Here is an 18,691-nt window from a genome sequence, read left to right as displayed (position 1 = left end):
GGTTCTGCCTGCGAAGGCTGGAGCTGATGACTGCAGGTACTGCCCGAAGCCAGGCAGGCAAACAAACCTCGAAGTTCCGAGCCAAGTCAGCTCGTCAGGTGCACGTCGCTTATGTACAGTTGTAAAGTACATCAGTGTGCTTTGATGATCCAGCATGGAGGGATGATTCTGGCGAACAGGGCTTATAATGACATGCAGATGCATTAAAATGAAGTTTCCGACGTCCAGCGGCAGGAAATGCTGCCCGTTATTGATGGGTGGAGTGGACGATTGCAAGCTGGTTTCACCACATGAAACCAATTTTTGGCCTTCCCGCCACATTGTCTGCTCACGCTCACCATGACGCCTACTGCCAGCAGGCATGAAAAATTCCACCCAATCTTCGTATCATCTGCAAATTTTTGAATCATGCTCTGAAGGCCACAGTCTAGGTCATTAATATCTATCAGGAAGAGCAAGGGTCCCAATACTGACCCCTGGGGAATTCCGCTACAAACCTTACTCCAATCTGAAAAACAACCATTTATCACTACTCTCTGTTTCCTGTCACCAGCCAATTTCTTATCCAAATGCCTACTTCCCCTTTTATTCCATGAGCTAGAATTTTGTTCCCGACCTCTCGCTGTTTTATCTCTTGACCTCTCTCTGTTTTACCTCCCTAACTCTCACTGTTTTATCTCCGAACTCTCGCTATTTCATCTCTCGAGCTCTTGCTGTTTTATCCCCTGATCTCTCGCTGTTTTATCTCCTGAACTCTCGTGAGTTACGTGGATAGAACGTTTTTAGACATGGTCACCCCGCACTTAAGGAAGTGCAGTCAGAGAAGGAATGGGTGACCACCAGTCAGAAGAAGGGAGGCAGGCAGGTAGTCAGGAAAGCCCCACAGTGCATTTCACTCAAGAACAGTTTTTCTGTGTTGGAAAATGGTGAGAGTGATGGTTCTTCTGCAGAGTGCAGCCAGAGCCCAGCTGCACAAATTGGGAGGAGAAAGAGAGGAAGAGCAATAGTGGTAGGAGACTCAATAGTGAGGGGTACAGACAGACATTTCTGTGGCCACAGATGTGACTCCAGGATGGTATGTTGCCTCCCTGGGGCCAGGGTCAAGGATGTCACTGAACGGCTGCAGGGCATTCTGAAGGAGGAGGGCAAACAGTCACAAATCGTGATTCACATTGGTACCAACGACATAGGTATAAAGAGAGATGAAGTCCTGCAACAAGAATTTAGGGAGCTAGGTAGCATAGTGAAAAGCAGGACCTCAAAGGTTGTAATCTCTCGGTTACTCCTGGGGCCATGTGCTAGTGAGTATAGGAATAGGCAGATGAATGCGTGGTTGAAGAGTTGGTGCAGGAGGGAGGGTTTAGATTCCTGGATCACTGGGTCCATTTTTGGGGAAGGTGGGACCTGTACAAGTCTGACGGGTTGCACCTAAACCAGAACAGGACCAACATCCTTGTGGGGGGGTGGGGTGGTTTGCTAGTGCTGTTGGTGGGGGTTTTAACTAATTTGGCAGGGGGATGGGATACGGAGTGGAGATATAGTAAGGGGTGATGCACAGACAAGTATAGAAGATAAACCAAGTCACTCTGGAAGGAAGAGCGTATATAGTCAAGTTAAGGCACAGGGGAGCATGGCAAGGCTGGATGGCATTTATTTTAATGCAAGGAGTGTTGCGAGTAAGACAGATGTGTTGAGGGTGTTGATTAACACATAGGGATATGATATCATTGCTATCACGGAGACATGGTCAAGGGAGGGGCAGGACTGGCAGCTCAATATTCCAGGATATAGAATCTTAGGTGAGACAGCGGTGTGGTGGGGGGGGTTGTAAAAGAGTAGGTGGGGTCGCAATATTGATCAAAAAGTCAATTACTGCAATAAGGAGGGATGGTATCTTGGAAGGTTCTTCAAATGAGGCCATATGGGTAGAACTTAAGAGCAAAAAGGGGGCAATCACAATGCTAAATAGACCCCCGTTATTATAGACCCACAAACAGTAAGGGAGAGATAGAAGGGCAGATATGTAGGCAAATCTCAGAGAAGTGTAAAGAAAAGGGTAATAATCGTAGGGGATTTCAACTTCCCCAATATTAACTGGGATAGACAAAGTATGAAACGTTTAGAGGGGGCGGAATTCTTACAATTATCCAGGCGAGCTTTTTAAGCCAGCACGCAGAAATCCCTGCAAGAAAGGGGGCGGTGCTGGACCTAATTTTAAGGAACGAAGCCGGGCAAGTAGCAGGAGTGTCAGTGGAGGAGCATTTTGGTGATAGTGACCACAACTCAGTAAGATTTAAGGTAGTTATGGAAAAGGACAAAGATGGACCGGAAATAAAAGTTCTGAATGGCCGATTTTAATATGATAAGACAGGATCTGGCCAAAGTGGACCGGGAAAATCAGAGCAGTGGAAGTCATTCAAAAAGAAAATAATGAGAGTGCAGGGCCAACATGTTCCCGTAAAGGTGAAGGGTGAGACCAACAAGTCCAGAGAACCCTTGATGTCAAGGAATGTACAGGATTGGATAAGGAAAGAAAGGGAAGCTTATAGTAGATACCGAGGACTCAAAACAGCGGAAACCCTATAGGAGTATAGAAAGTGCAGGGTGTTACTTAAAAAATAAATTAGGAGAGTGAAGAGGGGGCATGAAAAAACACTGGCAGGCAAAATACAGGAAAATCCAAAAGCGTTTTATAAGTATATTAGGGGCAAGAGGATAACCAGGGAAAGAGTAGGGCCCATTAGGGACTAAAGTGGAAATCTGTGTGAGGAGCCAGAAGGCGTAGGTGAGGTTTTAAATGAGTACTTTGCATCTGTATTCACTATAATGGTAGTGTAAAAATCAGAGACTGTGATATACTTGAACAAATTAGCATTGAGAGGGAGGAGGTATTAGCAGTTTTAGCAGGCTTAAAAGTGGATAAATCCCCAGGCCCAGATGAGATGTATCCCAGGCTGCTGTGGGAGGCAAGGGAGGAGATTGCAAGAGACCTGACATTGATTTTCAAATCCTCTCTGGCCACAGGAGAGGCGTCAGAGGACAGGAAGACAGTTAATGTGGTACCATTATTCAAGAATGGTGGTAGGGATAAACCAGGGAACTATAGGCCAGTGAATCTAACATCAATGGTAGAGAAACTTTTGGAAAAATTTCTGAGGGACAGAATTAATCTCCACTTGGAGAGGCAAGGATTAATCAAGGATAGTCAACATGGCTTTGGCAGGGGGGAGATCATGTCTAACAGATTTGATTGAATTTTTCGAGGCGGTGACTAGGTGTGTAGATGAGGGTAGTGTAGGTGATGTAGTCTACATGGACTTCACAGAATCACAGAATCTCACAGTGCAGAAGAGGCCCTTCGGCCCATTGAGTCTGCACCGACACATGAAAAACACGTGACCTACCTACCTAATCACATTCATCAGCACTTGGCCCATAGCCTTGAATGTTATGACGTGCCAAGTGCTCATCGAGGTACGTTTTAAAGGATGTGAGGCAACCCGCCTCCACCACCCTCCCAGGCAGCGCATTCCAGACCGTCACCACCCTCTGGGTGAAAATGTTTTTCCTCACATCCCCCCTAAACCTCCTGCCCCTCACCTTGAACTTGTGTCCACTCGTGACTGACCCTTCAACTAACAGGACCAGCTGCCCCCTATCCACCCTGCCCATGCCCTTCATAATCTTGTACACCTCGATCAGGTTGCCCCTCAGTCTTCTCTGCTCCGACGCAAACAACCCAAGTCTATCCAACCTCTCTTCATAACTTAAATGTTTCCTCCCAGGCAACATCCTGGTGAATCTCCTCTGTACCCCCTCCAGTGCAATCACATCCTTCCTATAATGTGGCGATCAGAACTGCACACAGTACTCCAGCTGTGGCCTCACCAAGGTTCTATACAACTCCAACATGACCTCCTTACTTTTGTAATCTATGCCTCGATTGATAAAGGCAAGTGTCCCATATGCCATTTTCACCAACCCACTAACATGCCCTTCTGTCTTCAGAGATCTATGGACACACACGCCAAGGTCCCTTTGTTCCTCAGAACTTACGAGTGCCATGCCGTTCATTGAATACTTCCTTGTCAAATTACTCCTTCCAAAGTGTATCACCTCACACTTAAATTCCATCTGCCACTTATCTGCCCATTTGACCATTCCGTCTATATCTTCCTGTAGCCCAAGACACTCAACCTCACTGTTAACCACCTGGCCAATCTTTGTGTCATCCGCAAACTTACTAATCCTACCCCCAACATAGTCATCTATGTCGTTTATATAAATGACTTTAGTAAGGCTTTTGACAAGGTCTCACATGGGAGACTGGTCAAGAAGGTAAGAGCCCAGGGCAATTTGACAAATTGGATCTTAGTGGCAGGTTGCAGAGGGTGTTGGCCGAAAGTTATTTCTGTGACTGAAAGCCTGTGTCCATTGGCATACCACAGGGTTCGGTCCTAGGTCCCTTGCTGTTTGTAGTGTACATTAATGATCTAGACATGAATTTAAGAGGTATGATCAGTAAGTTCGCAGATGACACAAAAATTGGTGGTGTGATAAATAGCGAGGAGGAAAGCCTTAGATTACAGGATGATATAGACGGGCTGGTCAGATGGGCAGAGCAGTGGAAAATGGAATTTAATCTTGGAAAGTGTGAGGTGATGCATTTTGGGAGGACTAACAAGGCAAGGGAGTACACAAGGAATGCTAGGACCCTAGGAAGTACAGAGGATCAGTGGGACCTTGGTGTGCATGTCTATAGACCCTTGGAGCCAGCAGGACAGGTTGATAAGGTGGTTAAGAAGGCATATGGGATACTTGCATTTATTAGTTGAGGCATTGAATACAAGAGCAGGGAGGTTGTAATGGAGCTGTACAAAGCGGTAGTTAGGCCATATCTGGAGTGCTGTATGCAGTTCTGGTTGTCACAGTATAGGAAGAATGTGATTGTACTGGAGAGGATGCAGAGGAGATTCACCAGGATGTTGCCTGGGCTGGCGGGTTTCAGCTATGAAGAGAGACTAGATAGGCTTGGCTTGTTTTCCTTAGAGCAGAGAAAGCTGAGGGGGCAACCTGATTGAGGCGTATAAAATTGGGGGGCATAGATAGGATTGATAAGAAGAAACCTTTCCCCTTAGTGGAGGGGTCAGTAACCAGGAGACATAGATTTAAGATAAGGGGCAGGAGGTTCGGAGGGGATTTGAGGAAAAACTTTTGCACCCAGAGGTTGGGGTGTGTCTGGAATGCACTGCTTGAAAGGGTGGAGGGGGAAACCCTCATAATACACAAGTATTTTGATTTACACTTGAAACATCATAGCATACAAGGCTATTGGCCAAGTGCTTTAAAATGGGATTAGAGTAGATAGGAGCTTGATGATCGGCGTGGACACAATGGACCGAAGGGCCCCTTTCCATGCTATAAAACTCTATGACTCCATGAAGTCTGTTGTGTGGCACTGTATCAAATGCCTTTTGAAAATCCATGTACACTACATCAACAGCGTTACCCTTATCAACCTTCTTTGTTACCTCCTCAAAAACTCCAGCAAGTTGGTTTAACATGATGTTCTCTTAATTAATCCATGCTGGCTTTCCTTAATTATCCCTCACTTGTCTATTGATTTTGCCCCGAAATATAGTTTCCAGAAAATCAGTGAAGCGATGGAAGCAAATGGCACTTGCTTAGCAATAACCTGCTCACTGACGCTCAGTTTGAATTCCACCAGGGTCACTCAGCTTCGGACCTTATTACAGCCTTGGTTCAAACAATGACATCTGAGCTGAACTCCAGAGGTGAGATGAGAGTGACTGCCCTTGACATCAAGGCAGCATTTGACTGAGTGTGGCATCAAGGAGCTCTAGCAAAACTGGAGTCAATAGGAATCGGGGAGAAAACTCTTCACTGTTTGGAGACATACCTAGGACAAAGGAAGATAGTTGTGGTTGTTGGGAGGTCAATCATCTCAGGTTCAGGACATCACCTCAGGACAGTGTCCTAGGCCAACCATCTTCAGCTGCTTTATCAATGACCTTCCCTCCATCATAAGGTCACAAGTGGGGATGTTTGCTGATTGCACAATGCACCATTCGCGACTCCTCAGATACTGAAGCAGTCCATGTCGAAATGCAGCAATACCTTGACAATATCCAGGCTTGGGTTTACAAGTGGCAAGTAACATTCGTGCCACACAAGTGTCATGCAATGACCATCTCCAACAAGAAAGAATCTAACCATCGCCTCTTGACATTCAATGGCATTACCATTGCTGAATCCCCCACCATCAACATCCTGCAGGTTACCATTGACCAGAAACAGAACTGGACTAGCCATATAAATACTGTGGCTACAAGAGCAGTTCAGAGGCTAGGAATCCTGCGGCAAGTAACTCACCTTCTGACTCCCCAAAGCCCGTCCACCATCTACAAGGCACAAGTCAGGAGTGTGATGGAATACTCTCTACTTGCCTGCATGAGTGCAGCTCCTACAACACTCAAGAAACTTGACACCATCTAGTACAATGCAGTCCGCTTGATTGGCATCCCTTCCACAAACATTCACTCCCTCCACCACCAACGAACAATGTTCCACAAGATGCACTGCAGGCATTCACCAAGGCTCCAAACCCACAACCACTACCACCTAGAAGGAGAAGGGCAGCAGATAAAAGGGAACACCACCAGCTGGAAGTTCCCCTCCAAGCCACTCACCATCCTGACTTGGAAATATATCGCTGTTCCTTCACTGTCGCTGGGTCAAAATCCTAGAACACCCTCCCTAACAGTACTGTGGGTGTACCTACACCACATGGACTGGTGCAGTTCAAGAAGGCAGCTCACCACCACCTTCTCAGGGGCAATTAGGAATGGGTAATAAATGCTGGCCCAGCCAGCGACGTCAACATCCCATGAATGAATAAAAATTTCTGAGTAATAATTGCAGCATTTGCCTGACTTTTAATGAGACCCATGAATTACTGCTGTGTTCTTACTTTGGTTCCCAGGGCTAGTTTGATGAAGCTCAGGAAATCCATGGAAGTTTTGTTAAATTCAATTTTACTTTGAACTAATGCTTTAGTGGAATGATTAAGACATTCAAGCTCCTGGTGTGGGTTGCATGCAACTTGCTGAATGGGCTTGAGTTGAATCTGGTAATCAGTGTGTTAGAGCATGCTTGCAGCCACGATTGCATCTTTGGCCACCTAATGCAGCACCTAAGCACACGCTTTGTTCCATTTTAAAATTCTACCCTTTTTCTCTGTTTGAGTAATCATTTATAACATCTTTGAATGGAATAGCCTTTGGTTGCAACGGCCCTGCTTTGATAAAGTGAATAAAAATACTTAAAGCTGTTGAGTCATTTTTCTTCATGCTGATATTTTCATTTTTTTCAGGTGAAGTTCGAAAATCGATGAGGCAGTTGAATTTTCTACCATCCATTATCGCGTGTCTGGCTCCAGATGGTAATTTTTAATCTCATTTTTACTATTAGGAATCTACAAATAGTGTAATTCTGAGAATAAATTTCAAAGAGAGGAAGAATGTGGTTCTATCCAGATAATTGCTTATGTTAAATAACCTATTGCTGTGCCAACAAAACCTTTTGACATCACCTTCAAAATTACAGTCTAGACTGCTTTTGTTACTAATTAGTACTTTTCAACTACAAAACCATTTAAAATACCTCTACTCAATGCTTTAAAACAAGTTACAGTCAAAGTTTTAGCATTATCATCCTCTAAAGTTGTACTTTTTATAATACCCATCTTTTTACTTCTTTGGGTCCCCAGTGGAGTCTTTCATTCCACTTGGTGATGCAGGATAGATTGGGCTGGAGTTATTGGAAAGATATACGAGAAGATAAAGGAAAATGAAAGATGCTGAAAGCTTGTCCTTCCGTTTGAACACACTGTGTAGCGTTCAGGTTTATGTTGAACTCCCTAATATATTTTATTTTATACTATACCTGGCAGATTATTCCAAATGTTTATCATCCTTGGAGTAAAGATTTTTTCCTAAGATCCGTATTAATTTTGCTCTTCATTAAGATGAATTAATATACTGGATCTAAATTGAAGTAATATCCTAAGTTTACCTTTTAAATAGTTACATAGGCCTCAATATTAACTTCGAAATGCATTGGGAGCGGGAGGGTCTGATATTATGTGGGAAGGCCAGAAGAAAGTTCAGCCTGTCTTTCGGTGCGTTTTTTACCTTGGCCAGTTCATAGTCACTTTACCTCTGGATTTGGAATCCAGTGAACAGCAGCAGGCATGATGAGCACCTGCATGACATGATCTCAACTTCAGTATTTAAAGGGCCAACGTGAAGATGGATTTGAGGAATTGAAGTTGGAAATAACAAAGTGAAAGTTTAAGAATGGATTCCAAATGGGCAAAGGCTGCACTGCAGTTCAGTGACACCTCGCTTGATGGACTGTTAGGGTCAGTTTAAGAGTTAGAAAATTATGCTCTTCCCCAGCAATGGGAAGAAGAAACCTACAGCTGATACCAAGAAGATATATCTAGAGGTGGCCCAGGAAGGCAACAGCAAGGAGTGTTGTGTGATGTGAAGTGCTTTAAGGACATAATCAGGTCAGGAAAGTTAAGTATCTTGCATATTTTTCTGTATGCTGCTGCACGCATCACCCTACCCTCACTCTGCCTTCTCAAGCCTGCTCTATCACATCACTCCTCATACTCACTTACCTTGTAAGTGCGCCCATTCTTCTCTTTCTATGCACTTTCTCACATCCTCATCTATTCGTCCACCACTGCCATTCATCCTGATCCCTATGAAGTTTGATTCCTTTCCCTGATAGTCACCATGAACAAAAGCACCGCATCCACCAGGTGGGTTCGCACCATTACAGTCACTCATAGGTCTGTCCTTTCCTTAGTTGTGGGAGTAGAGAGCACAAAACGTTAGGGAGAAGGAGAGAACCTGAGGTGGGCCCCCACAGATTTTCCAGCTGGCAACTGCAAAGGAGGAGGTCCTGAAGATCACTGGAGTAACAGTATCCCTGACTTTGGAGATGAGCACCTCCCAGCTATCTGGTGATGCAATTAAATACCACTGATCTCTATGTCATACAGCAGTCAGCCATGTTGATTTGATTTCAACAAGTACGGTCATCTTAACGATAAGCCGTAACATGGTTTACCTTGCCAATGCTAATTTGTGTCTTTTATCTCTGACAAGGCCTTCATGCATGCAGCAGCAATCGCCACAAGTCACAAACGATGATTCCTCAGAGGACCTGATCCTCCTGAGATTGCACCATCATAAGGCTCATGCATAATATGCACCACCTCATTTATTCACACTTCAGTAGGATTAGTTAGACTAATAGTTGGGTTTTTACCTGGAGACTCTTACTTCACAAGTGAGCAAGAACAGATTATGGTGGCAGAGGTAGCAGTGAAGAGTCTGCATTGGAGGGTGCAGTCCTCAAAGCTCTAATCAGTTAGGCGCAGATGCTGTACCTAAGGGCTATTGCTAAAGAAGAGAAAAAATCAGCAGCAGATAACAAGTCTCATCAACAATGTTTGAATTGGGTATCCCTTGTCTCCCAGCCGCCATCCCTTCAGTCTACTTGTTGTTCCCAAGATACCAGGGAACTTGAACTGCTGCAAGATAGAAGCATTATGGCAGCCTCCCCTCAAATTTTGAGTACACTTGTATAACTATCTTTTTGTGGTTGCACACCACCTGCATATTAATAGAATGGAAGTGATTGACGAATATTCCTGGATTATCTGGTGTGCCCAGCCTGCTGCTGTGGGAAACCAGCCAGAGACACAAATCCCAGCGCCTGCTCATTCTGACTGGAGTCTTTGGAGGCAAAGACCACAGAATTGCTGTCTGTGCCTTATACATTTGTGGGCAGCAGATTATGAGTTCCTGGATATGTCTGTGCAGAGGCAAGGATGGATCCAAAGCTAAAAAATTGAGGGTTGCAGTGACCTTGACAGCCATTGGTAATGCATGGTCATGAGGTCTAGCAGGCGGCATATCTCCTTCTCGGAGGCTGCAGCTGTCTGACACCACCTGATGTGATAACTTGAACCTGCTGAAGCACTGATGTTTGGACTTGTGAAGGAAACTCAGCTTCTAATATAATATGTGAAATGTTATTGACCTGAAACATTAATTGTTTCTCTCCAAAGGTGCTGCTCGACCTATATTTTGTTTTTTCCATTTCACATTTGTAGCATTTGCAGAATTTTGCTTATTAAACTGAACATCAACCTATACATCTGTGGCATGGGTAGTTCTTCCTGTGAGCTTCGCCCCTCTCTAGTGCTGTGTCACACATTGGCTGCCCTTTCTGCTGTCCAGTTACAGGTGTCTCGAGCAGATTGCTGCTGTTGGTGGTCATATTGATTGAAGTGAGAATCAGGGGGAAAACTCTCTACCGGTTGGAGTCATACCTAGCACAAAGGACGATGTTTGTGGTTGTCATCTCAGCCCCAGGACATCGCTGCAGGAGTTCCTCAGGGTAGTGTCCTTGGCGTAACCATCTTCAGCTGCTTCATCAGTGACCTTCCTTCCATCATAAGGTCAGAAGTGGGGATGTTCGCTGATGATTGCACAATATTCAGCACCATTGCGACTCCTCAGATACTGAAGCAGTCCATGTCCAAATGCAGCAAGACCTGGACAATATCCAGGCTTGGACTGACAAGTAGCAAGTAACATTCATGCTGCACAAGTGCCAGGCCATGACCATCTCCAACAAGAGAGAATGTAACGTTGACGTTCAATGGCATTACCATCTCCGAATCACCCACTATCAACATCCTGGGGGTTACTGTTGACTAGAAACAGAACTGGACTAGCCATATAACTCTGGTTACAAGAGCAGGTCAGAGGCTAGGAATTGTGCGACGAGTAACTCACCTCCTGACTCCCCAAAGTTGTCCACTATCTACAAGGCACAAGTCAGGAGTGTGATGGAATACTCCCACTTGCCTGGATGAGTGCGGCTCCCACAACATTCAAGAAGCTTGACAAAGCAGCCCGCTTGATTGGCACCACATCCACAAACATTCACTCCCCCCACCACCGACGCACAGTGGCAGCAGTGTGTACCATCTACAAGATGCACTGCAGGAATTCACCAAACCTCCTTAGACAGCACCTTCCAAACCTTCAACAGACAGCACCTTCCAAACCTTCAACTGCCAGCACCTAGAAGGACAAGGGCAGCAGATAGATGGTAACACCACCACCTGGAAGTTCCCCTCCAAGTCACTCACCATCCTGACTTGGAAATATATCACCGTTCCTTCATTGTTGCTGGGCAAAAATCCTGGAACTCCCTTCATAACAGCACTGTGGGTGTACCTACGCCAGATGGATTGCAGCAGTTCAAGAATGCAGCTCACCACCACCACCACCTTCTCAAGGGTAACTAGTGATGGACAATTAATTCTGGCCCAGTCAGCAAAGCCCACTTCCCGTGAATGAATAAAAAAATCTAACCCTAAATCTAATCTAATTCTTCTATTCCTTTCTCCCACATGTGCTTATCTAGCTGTCCCTTACGTGCATCTGTGATATTCTCCTCAGCAGCTCCTGGTTCTACACTTGTGGCTGGATACCATTCCCAAACTCTTGATTCTTTGCAGTCCACCCCCAGTGCTTTTCCCTTCTTGCTTCCAATCACTAGTGGCCACATCTTCAGCTACCTTAGATTTGATTCTCTTAAAACCCTCTGACAAATTTTGGTCATCCCTCCAAATATCTTTTTTGGTTCATTCTTTGTTTATCTCATACTTCTATGAAATATCTTGGAACTATCATCTACAGTAAAAATGCTGTATAAATGCAAATTATTTTATTGTATGGAAGATTATCAATATAAAGAAATTCACTTTTGTTCATGCCATCCTGCACCGCCCCACCCCGTCCATACCCAGCACATGTTGCACATATTGCACAAAATCTATGAGCTAAGATAACACATTCAGTGGTGTTGAAGAAATCCATAATTGGGATATGTGAATATTCCTAGAAATAAAATGCATGTTAATAGGTTCACAGTCCTAAATGGTAGTGGCCATTGACATGGGTTTAAATGTGACATCGTCATTCAGGAGTAAGAAGGGCGTTGATAGTAATTATGGACATAACACATTGAATACTAATTATTTAAAAACTTTCAGCCCACACTTCCCACAGACTTTTTGCAAATTTTTCCATTATGGACTCCTGGGAGAAAATTCTACATTGGTACTGATTCCCAAATATAATCATATGAAATTGATTATTATTTCAGTCTGGACTGTCACCCTGTGTCTCCCCACCTCAACAAAATACAATTGATCATGGACCATTTTATCATCTGCACTTAACTGATTTTGCTGGATTGAATGAGGGAAAAAAAATCTCTTCTATTCTCTAAATTAATTAATTTCTCAGTAATGATTGTTAATGGTTTGTTGGTTATGTTGTTAAATATATGCAGGTGATGGGCATTGTTTGATTAAGGATTTGTATCAACTCTTTTTGATTATTTGAAGGGGCTGCTCCCTGATTTTTGGTTGCGCTTCAGCCCCACGCTCCTGATCTTTGGCCACCTGGTGCAGAGGAGGGTGGGCAGATCAGAGGGCCTCCTCGTGGGTCCAGTTCTGGGCCTGGCCAAGGTGGTCATTAACAGGTCCAGGCAGCAGGCCATGAAAGGGATCATTTGGCCTGACTGTCTGCCCCTCTTCCACGGCTATGTTTGCGCCTGGTTGTCCCTGGAGAGGGAGCATGTGGCGTTCGTTTATTTGCTTGAGGTCTCCCGAGACCAAGGGGTGTTGCAGGGGCTGGAGTGCATCATTAGCCCCAGGAACAACCTTATTTAATTTGTCAAGTTTCCTTTGTTATAGTGCCCCTTTAGGGGGTTGTTAATTGGTTAATTTGCTATTAGTTCACTTGTTTAATTGATATACTCAAAAGAGTTTAAAGAGAGTCAGTTCATGTGGCTGGCAGAAGAGAGGGCTTGAACTGCTGGGGTGACCAGATTGGGGACATGCTAGATGGTGAAGAGTGGGCTGGACAAAGCCACAACAACTTGAGCGTCGCGGGTCTATTGATGTCCAGCTTGCTGCCAAAGCCACCTAAAGCCTTAAAACCGTGTTGCTTGGCCCCGACTGCACTTGAGGTGTCGAGGCAGCTCAAGCATGCATTGGACTCCTGACTGAACTGACCCCTGTTTGGACAGAATTTTTAATTGGGCCCAGGCCCTGAAATCTCCCTCAGGACCCTCAGCCCCACAATTTGAGCCATCTCGTTGAAATTCCCTCTGTGCCTTTTCATTCTGCTTGAAGGGGTTTCCTATACGGACTGATGCTGCACACCCTTCTCTTCCTTGCCCTCGTCAGCCATCCGGACATGCCGTGGCATTCCATCCTGCAGTCCAGAGGTGGTGGGGGCTTCCAGTGGAAGGCTTTCTACGTAGGAGTCCTTCAGTTTACCATTGGGGATTTGGCATGGCGGGTGTCGTATGCAGCAGTTTCAAGCATCCGTAGTTTAATCTGGTTTTTGAACTCCCAGGCCACCTATATTTTCTCTGGCCTTGAGGAGTCCAAGTTCCATGTGCATATGAGTTGTGCGAAGTTGCAGCCCCTTTTCGATTATTTGAGGGGGCTGCTCCTCAAGTTTTGGTTGCATTTCAGCCACACGCTCCTGATCGCCAGATGTGGAGGGCAGGCAGGTAGATCGGAGGACCTGCTCGTAGGTCTGCTTCTGGGCTTGGCCAAGGTGGCCACTAACAGGTCCAGGCAGCGGCCCATTCAGGAGGTCGTTCGGCCTGACTTCCAAGGCGATTTTCACGCCTGGGTGTCCCTGGAGAAGGAGCACGTGGTGTCTGCCTGTGCGCTTGAGGCCTTCCATGACCAGCGGGCATCGCAGGGGCTGGGTTGCATCAATGACATTTTAATTTTGTTTGTTAAGTTTCCTTTAAGGTTTTTTTTATTACTGTGCCCCTTTAAAGGGTTGTTAATTGGTTAATTTGCTATTAGTTTATTTGTTTAATTGATATACTCATAAGAGTATAAACAGAGTCAGCAGGGACACTGGGGTAGTAGTTAGGAGGCAGAGGTCTGTATGGCTGTATCTTGTGAATAAACCTACTATCAAGGAAACAAGTTGTCTTGTTTCATACTTCACCATCTGGCTTGGATCCATTTAACAATGATGGGCTGAATTTTAGTTCCAGGGTTCCAATTCCAACATTGGGCTGAATTTCAGGCTGGGAACTCGGAAGTGGGCGTCTGGGTCCCTGGAGGAGATTTTCTAGGAAGTGGACAATTAAAAACTCGCCTTCAGGAACACCATCTAACGAAGAATAACAGGATTACCTGGAAAAACTCAGCAGGTCTGGCAGCATCGGTGGAGAAGAAAACAGTTGACGTTTCGAGTCCTCACGACCCTTTGGCAGAACTCGAAACGTCAACTGTTTTCTTCTCCACCGATGCTGCCAGACCTGCTGAGTTTTTCCAGGTAATTCTGTTTTTGTTTTGGATTTCCAGCATCCGCAGTAGCTTTTAGCTTTTTGTTTTTATCTAACGAAGAATGTTGGGTAAGCTCCACAACAAGGAGTGACAATGGGAGTGCCCGAGGCTCTTGGCTCTTGCCATCCCACTGGAAGTGGTGGGTGTTGCTGCAATAGATGGGGTCTTTGAGGGTGCCTCAAGAAGGAGATGCCCTTTGAAAATTTGTGAATGATTCAAAATATGCTGTGGCTACAGCTGCCAGGTTATCATTGTGCAGGGGAATCCCATCTCAGGGTGGCCTGTGGCCATGACTATACCCCATGCAGCCCAGCGGATTCATGCTGGCCGCTTTGCAGGGTTAACCCCATTGTCTGCTGTCGAGTGGCCACTACCATGCCATCTGTGAGCTACAGCCACATCCAGCGGCCTGTTTCCAGGCAGTGCGAGAGGTTTAGCCTCAATTGGCATTTCCATTGGTCTAATTGGCTACCTGCCACTGACAGGTAGTTAGCCATCAATCCCCAGAAGCTGCCTCCATGATAACAGGCTAGAAGTGGGGGCATGTTGGCAGACCGGTACACTGGCTAATAGCTCAAAATTGCTGGAATGATCATCTCCAAACCTACCTCTGCCTCATGATGAAAATTCAACCTAATATTTCATCCAGATGGATATATCTTCTGATAGGGAGACTTGACATGACATTAGTTGCTTTCAGACATCTCAAAACAACATATTGAGCAATCTTTAGTAACATTTTTGTAAGAGAGACCAGTTTTTATGGTCTGAAAGTACATTGGTGAGGCAGCACAGAGGGCTTTACTTTTCACCTGACTTATTTGGAAGCCCTCAATGCTAATGTTTGGTCCCTAATGTGGAAATTGTGCCTACGCAATTGTGCTTGGTAGCGCTCATTGTTTGGGCCGTTTGGAGTCCAAATCGGTTTCCGTTGCACACACACACATTTCTGCTGTGAATTGCACCAGATACATTTTGGTGAAGGCATTAACACGCATGCAGCTAAGCTCTGCCAGAAGTTTGTCAAGCAAGCAGATCATGACGTCAACCAGCACTGCCATTTTGGGTATCTATGGTCCATCCAGCGCCTTCTCTTCTCATAGCTGATCACATGTTAAGCACCCTGAAAGACTCCCCACCCCCCCCCCCCCGACTAGTGCTATTGAAAAAGATTGTCAACTATTTGGAGGTTAGTTACCGGTTGATTTCTTCTGGTATTTGGCAAAATTCTGCGTTTGGTGCTGTCCATAGTTTCATATTGTAAAAGTATACAGGAATAAAATGAAAAATGTGGCATTGCTCATGTGTAGCCTGGAGCCTGGTCATTGTTGTGATGTTTTGCAGTTAGATTTGGACCATTTTTGAGGTCACACCTCTGTGATAAAATGGCCTAAAAAGCAAATCCAGGTAATTGTAGGTCTATTAAACTCTTGACCTCAACCATGGACAATTTTAACTGTCTTTAAATTTCTGACTCCAGGTCAGAAGAACCCACCAAGAATGAGTAAGATTCTATTTCATTCCAATCTTTTAAGTTTTTTTTGTAGTTGTAACAGTGTGACACTTTGAATTGGGACAGAGAGAGAGAGAATGAGATTTTAATTGCCTTTTATTGTTTCTTCTGCCTTCGCTACAGACGATGTTGTTGTCCATGAACTTGCTACCCTGTGCCTAGCTTCCATGTCTATTGATTTCACTAGTAAAGTGGAAATTTACGAGAAAGGTGGGATGGGACCACTTATTCATCTTCTTTCAAGCCCTGATCCTGATGTTCAAAAGAATTCCATTGAGTGTATTTCAAATTTAGTTAAGGTAATATTTATTTTTCTTCAATTATGATTGACAAGCATATTCTCAGACATAATATTATCGTACTGATTTCCTAATTCAATAAATATAACCGATATGTGAAACCATTTAAAAAATTCAAATGTCATGGAGGTTGTTGTTATGACCTTTAATAACGTAATCCTAAACCAAGCCAATTTGTATTCATCTAATTTACCACCCCTCTGGTATTGGGCTGGCCGGGGGGAGAGGGGGCTTGGACCTTTGCTGCACCGATGTATATAGTTTCTAGTAGTTAATAAATACTTACTATTGAACTACCTACGATGATGAACCTACCAAACTATGCCCAACACCTTACAGCATGGTGGCAGTGATTGGAACAACTCAAAACCTCACAACTGTAGAAGAAAATTCAAATCCTAGAAAACTGAAGGAAAAATCAAAGAAGCATTCTGACCTGAAGAAAACCTCAAGAAGGAAAGGCGCAAATGGATTTCATCAGAGAAAAGCCCTCAAGAAAGGCTTGGAAGCTGAAGGCAGAAATTAAATTCCTCACTGCAGCAGAAGACTCCTTTGAATCTGTGGAAGTCCAGCTTCAATACCCAGAGTGTGCAGAGTCAGCAGGCCTAGCAAGGGTGAGCTCCTGGACAACACAGGTCCGGAAAAGAGCTAAATACTACAGTGGTCAGAAATTGCCATTTAAATCGCAGCCCAAGAAACCCGATTCCTGAGTTGGCGCCTGAACATGTGGTGGCCAAGCTTGCTCCAAACTAAGAAAAAATAATAATTAATTGAAAATTAATCGCAACTGAGTAGGCAGCTTTATGAACCCAGCAAAAAACGCATTCAATGCTACCAAGATGTGCGAACATTGCACTAAAGCAGGGAAGAGCCTAACCAGTCAATCCAGCTAACCATTAATGAAAAAGTTAAATGATAAGATCAAGAATACCATTACTTCAGAAGCCCGCCAAAACTGCATGAAAAACCCTTTGTGCCAAAGTGCATGGCAGCGTCATCTTGGATTTTTGTGAACCTCTTAAAGCCGAATCTGCAATTTAAAAATTTTAACCATGGATCAGAAATCCACTCTTCCAGATCAATTTGATCTTATCCTAGGCCTGGATCAATCACAAAATTGAGGACTTTGGAGAAAGAGATTCCTTAGGTACATGATTGCTTCAGGTCTGGATAAAAAGGCAGAAGCTGAAGAACTTAACACACCGCTTTATTTCGTAGGTCTGATAGCCAACAATATAATAGCTAGACAATGAATTGTCTTCAGAATTTGATAAAGTTTTGAAATCATTGATGTTTATTTTAACCTCCGAAGTAATAAAATCCTTGAAAGGGCTAAATTTAATAAACGTGACCAGCAGCCAGGAGAACCCGTTGACTCCTTTAGTAATGAGCTGTACAGAATGCTGAAGGCTGTGATTATGGTGAACTGAAATCTGAGCTTATCAGGGAAAGAATAGTTGCAGGAGTGGTGGACAATGCACTCTCAGACATGCTTCAAGCAAAGGAAGATCTAACCCTTGAGACAGCCATCCAGACTGTCAGGCAATCTGAAATCCATTTGCAGCACAGATCCATATTAAGAGGAGAAAGCAAACAGTAGTTCAAAGTAAACCCCCGATGTCCAGTCAGTGAAACAGCACAAAAACAGGGACACTCCGGGCCAAGGGAAACAACACCCTAACCGGCCAGTACAGCGACCATGCCAACGCTGTGGAGCACAGGAAAGGTGTGATCAGTGCCTTGCCATGTCAGCCCAATGTAACCGAATAGGACACTACAGGAAGCTGTGCAAAGCCAAAACACTGAAACACACAGAAGGTCTGAATAGGATTCATGAGGTTGAGGCAGCACACCAAGAGAATACACAACCATGCTTCTTGGGTGACTTCAAAGATCCTAGATAATCATTCTGGAATGTGGATATCTCGGTTAATGGCCATCTCACACACTTTAAATTGGACATGGGAGCCAGTGTTACACTCCTATCTGAAAGGGAACCATGGCCGGTGACATAATGGTTGATGCCATCCACAAAGCATCTGTGTGGAGCAGGAGGCATTAACCTCCCGGTGAAAGGTACTTTTTAGGTTATACTCAGGTACAAAGACAAAACCATCCAAGAGACCCTGTTTGTGGTCCACAACCACCGCTATTCACTGCTCATTCGAAAAGCTTATGTCAACCTCAGTCTTTTATAAAATATTGGTGAGGTCAACCAACAAGGGTCTGGCTCCAAGTATAAAAAGGAATTCCCAAAGCTCTTTACAGGATTGGGGACTGAACAATGCATACAGGATCACACAGAGGGAGGTTGCTGTGTGCCTGTTGACACCACAAAAGATTCCCCATCCACTTATGAAGCAAGTGCAGTAGGAG

General features: G+C 44.6%; 1 protein-coding gene across 6 annotated transcripts in view; it reads left to right on the top strand.

Moving 5' to 3' along the window:
* The window catches only part of armc3 (armadillo repeat containing 3), a 177,509-nt gene that overhangs the window by 52,934 nt on the left and 105,884 nt on the right, over nucleotides 1-18,691 (top strand). For all 6 annotated transcript variants that reach the window (XM_078538263.1, XM_078538239.1, XM_078538235.1 and 3 more), the window contains 2 exons: nucleotides 7,394-7,462; nucleotides 16,140-16,315. In XM_078538263.1, the coding sequence (XP_078394389.1) occupies nucleotides 7,394-7,462; nucleotides 16,140-16,315 (245 nt within the window). The remainder of the gene's footprint in view (nucleotides 1-7,393; nucleotides 7,463-16,139; nucleotides 16,316-18,691) is intronic.

This window comes from Cetorhinus maximus, chromosome 3, assembly GCF_964194155.1.
Source record: "Cetorhinus maximus chromosome 3, sCetMax3.hap1.1, whole genome shotgun sequence".
NCBI lineage: Eukaryota > Metazoa > Chordata > Chondrichthyes > Lamniformes > Cetorhinidae > Cetorhinus > Cetorhinus maximus.
Note: the sequence above shows the minus strand (reverse complement) of the source record. Positions and strands in the feature narration are given on the sequence as shown.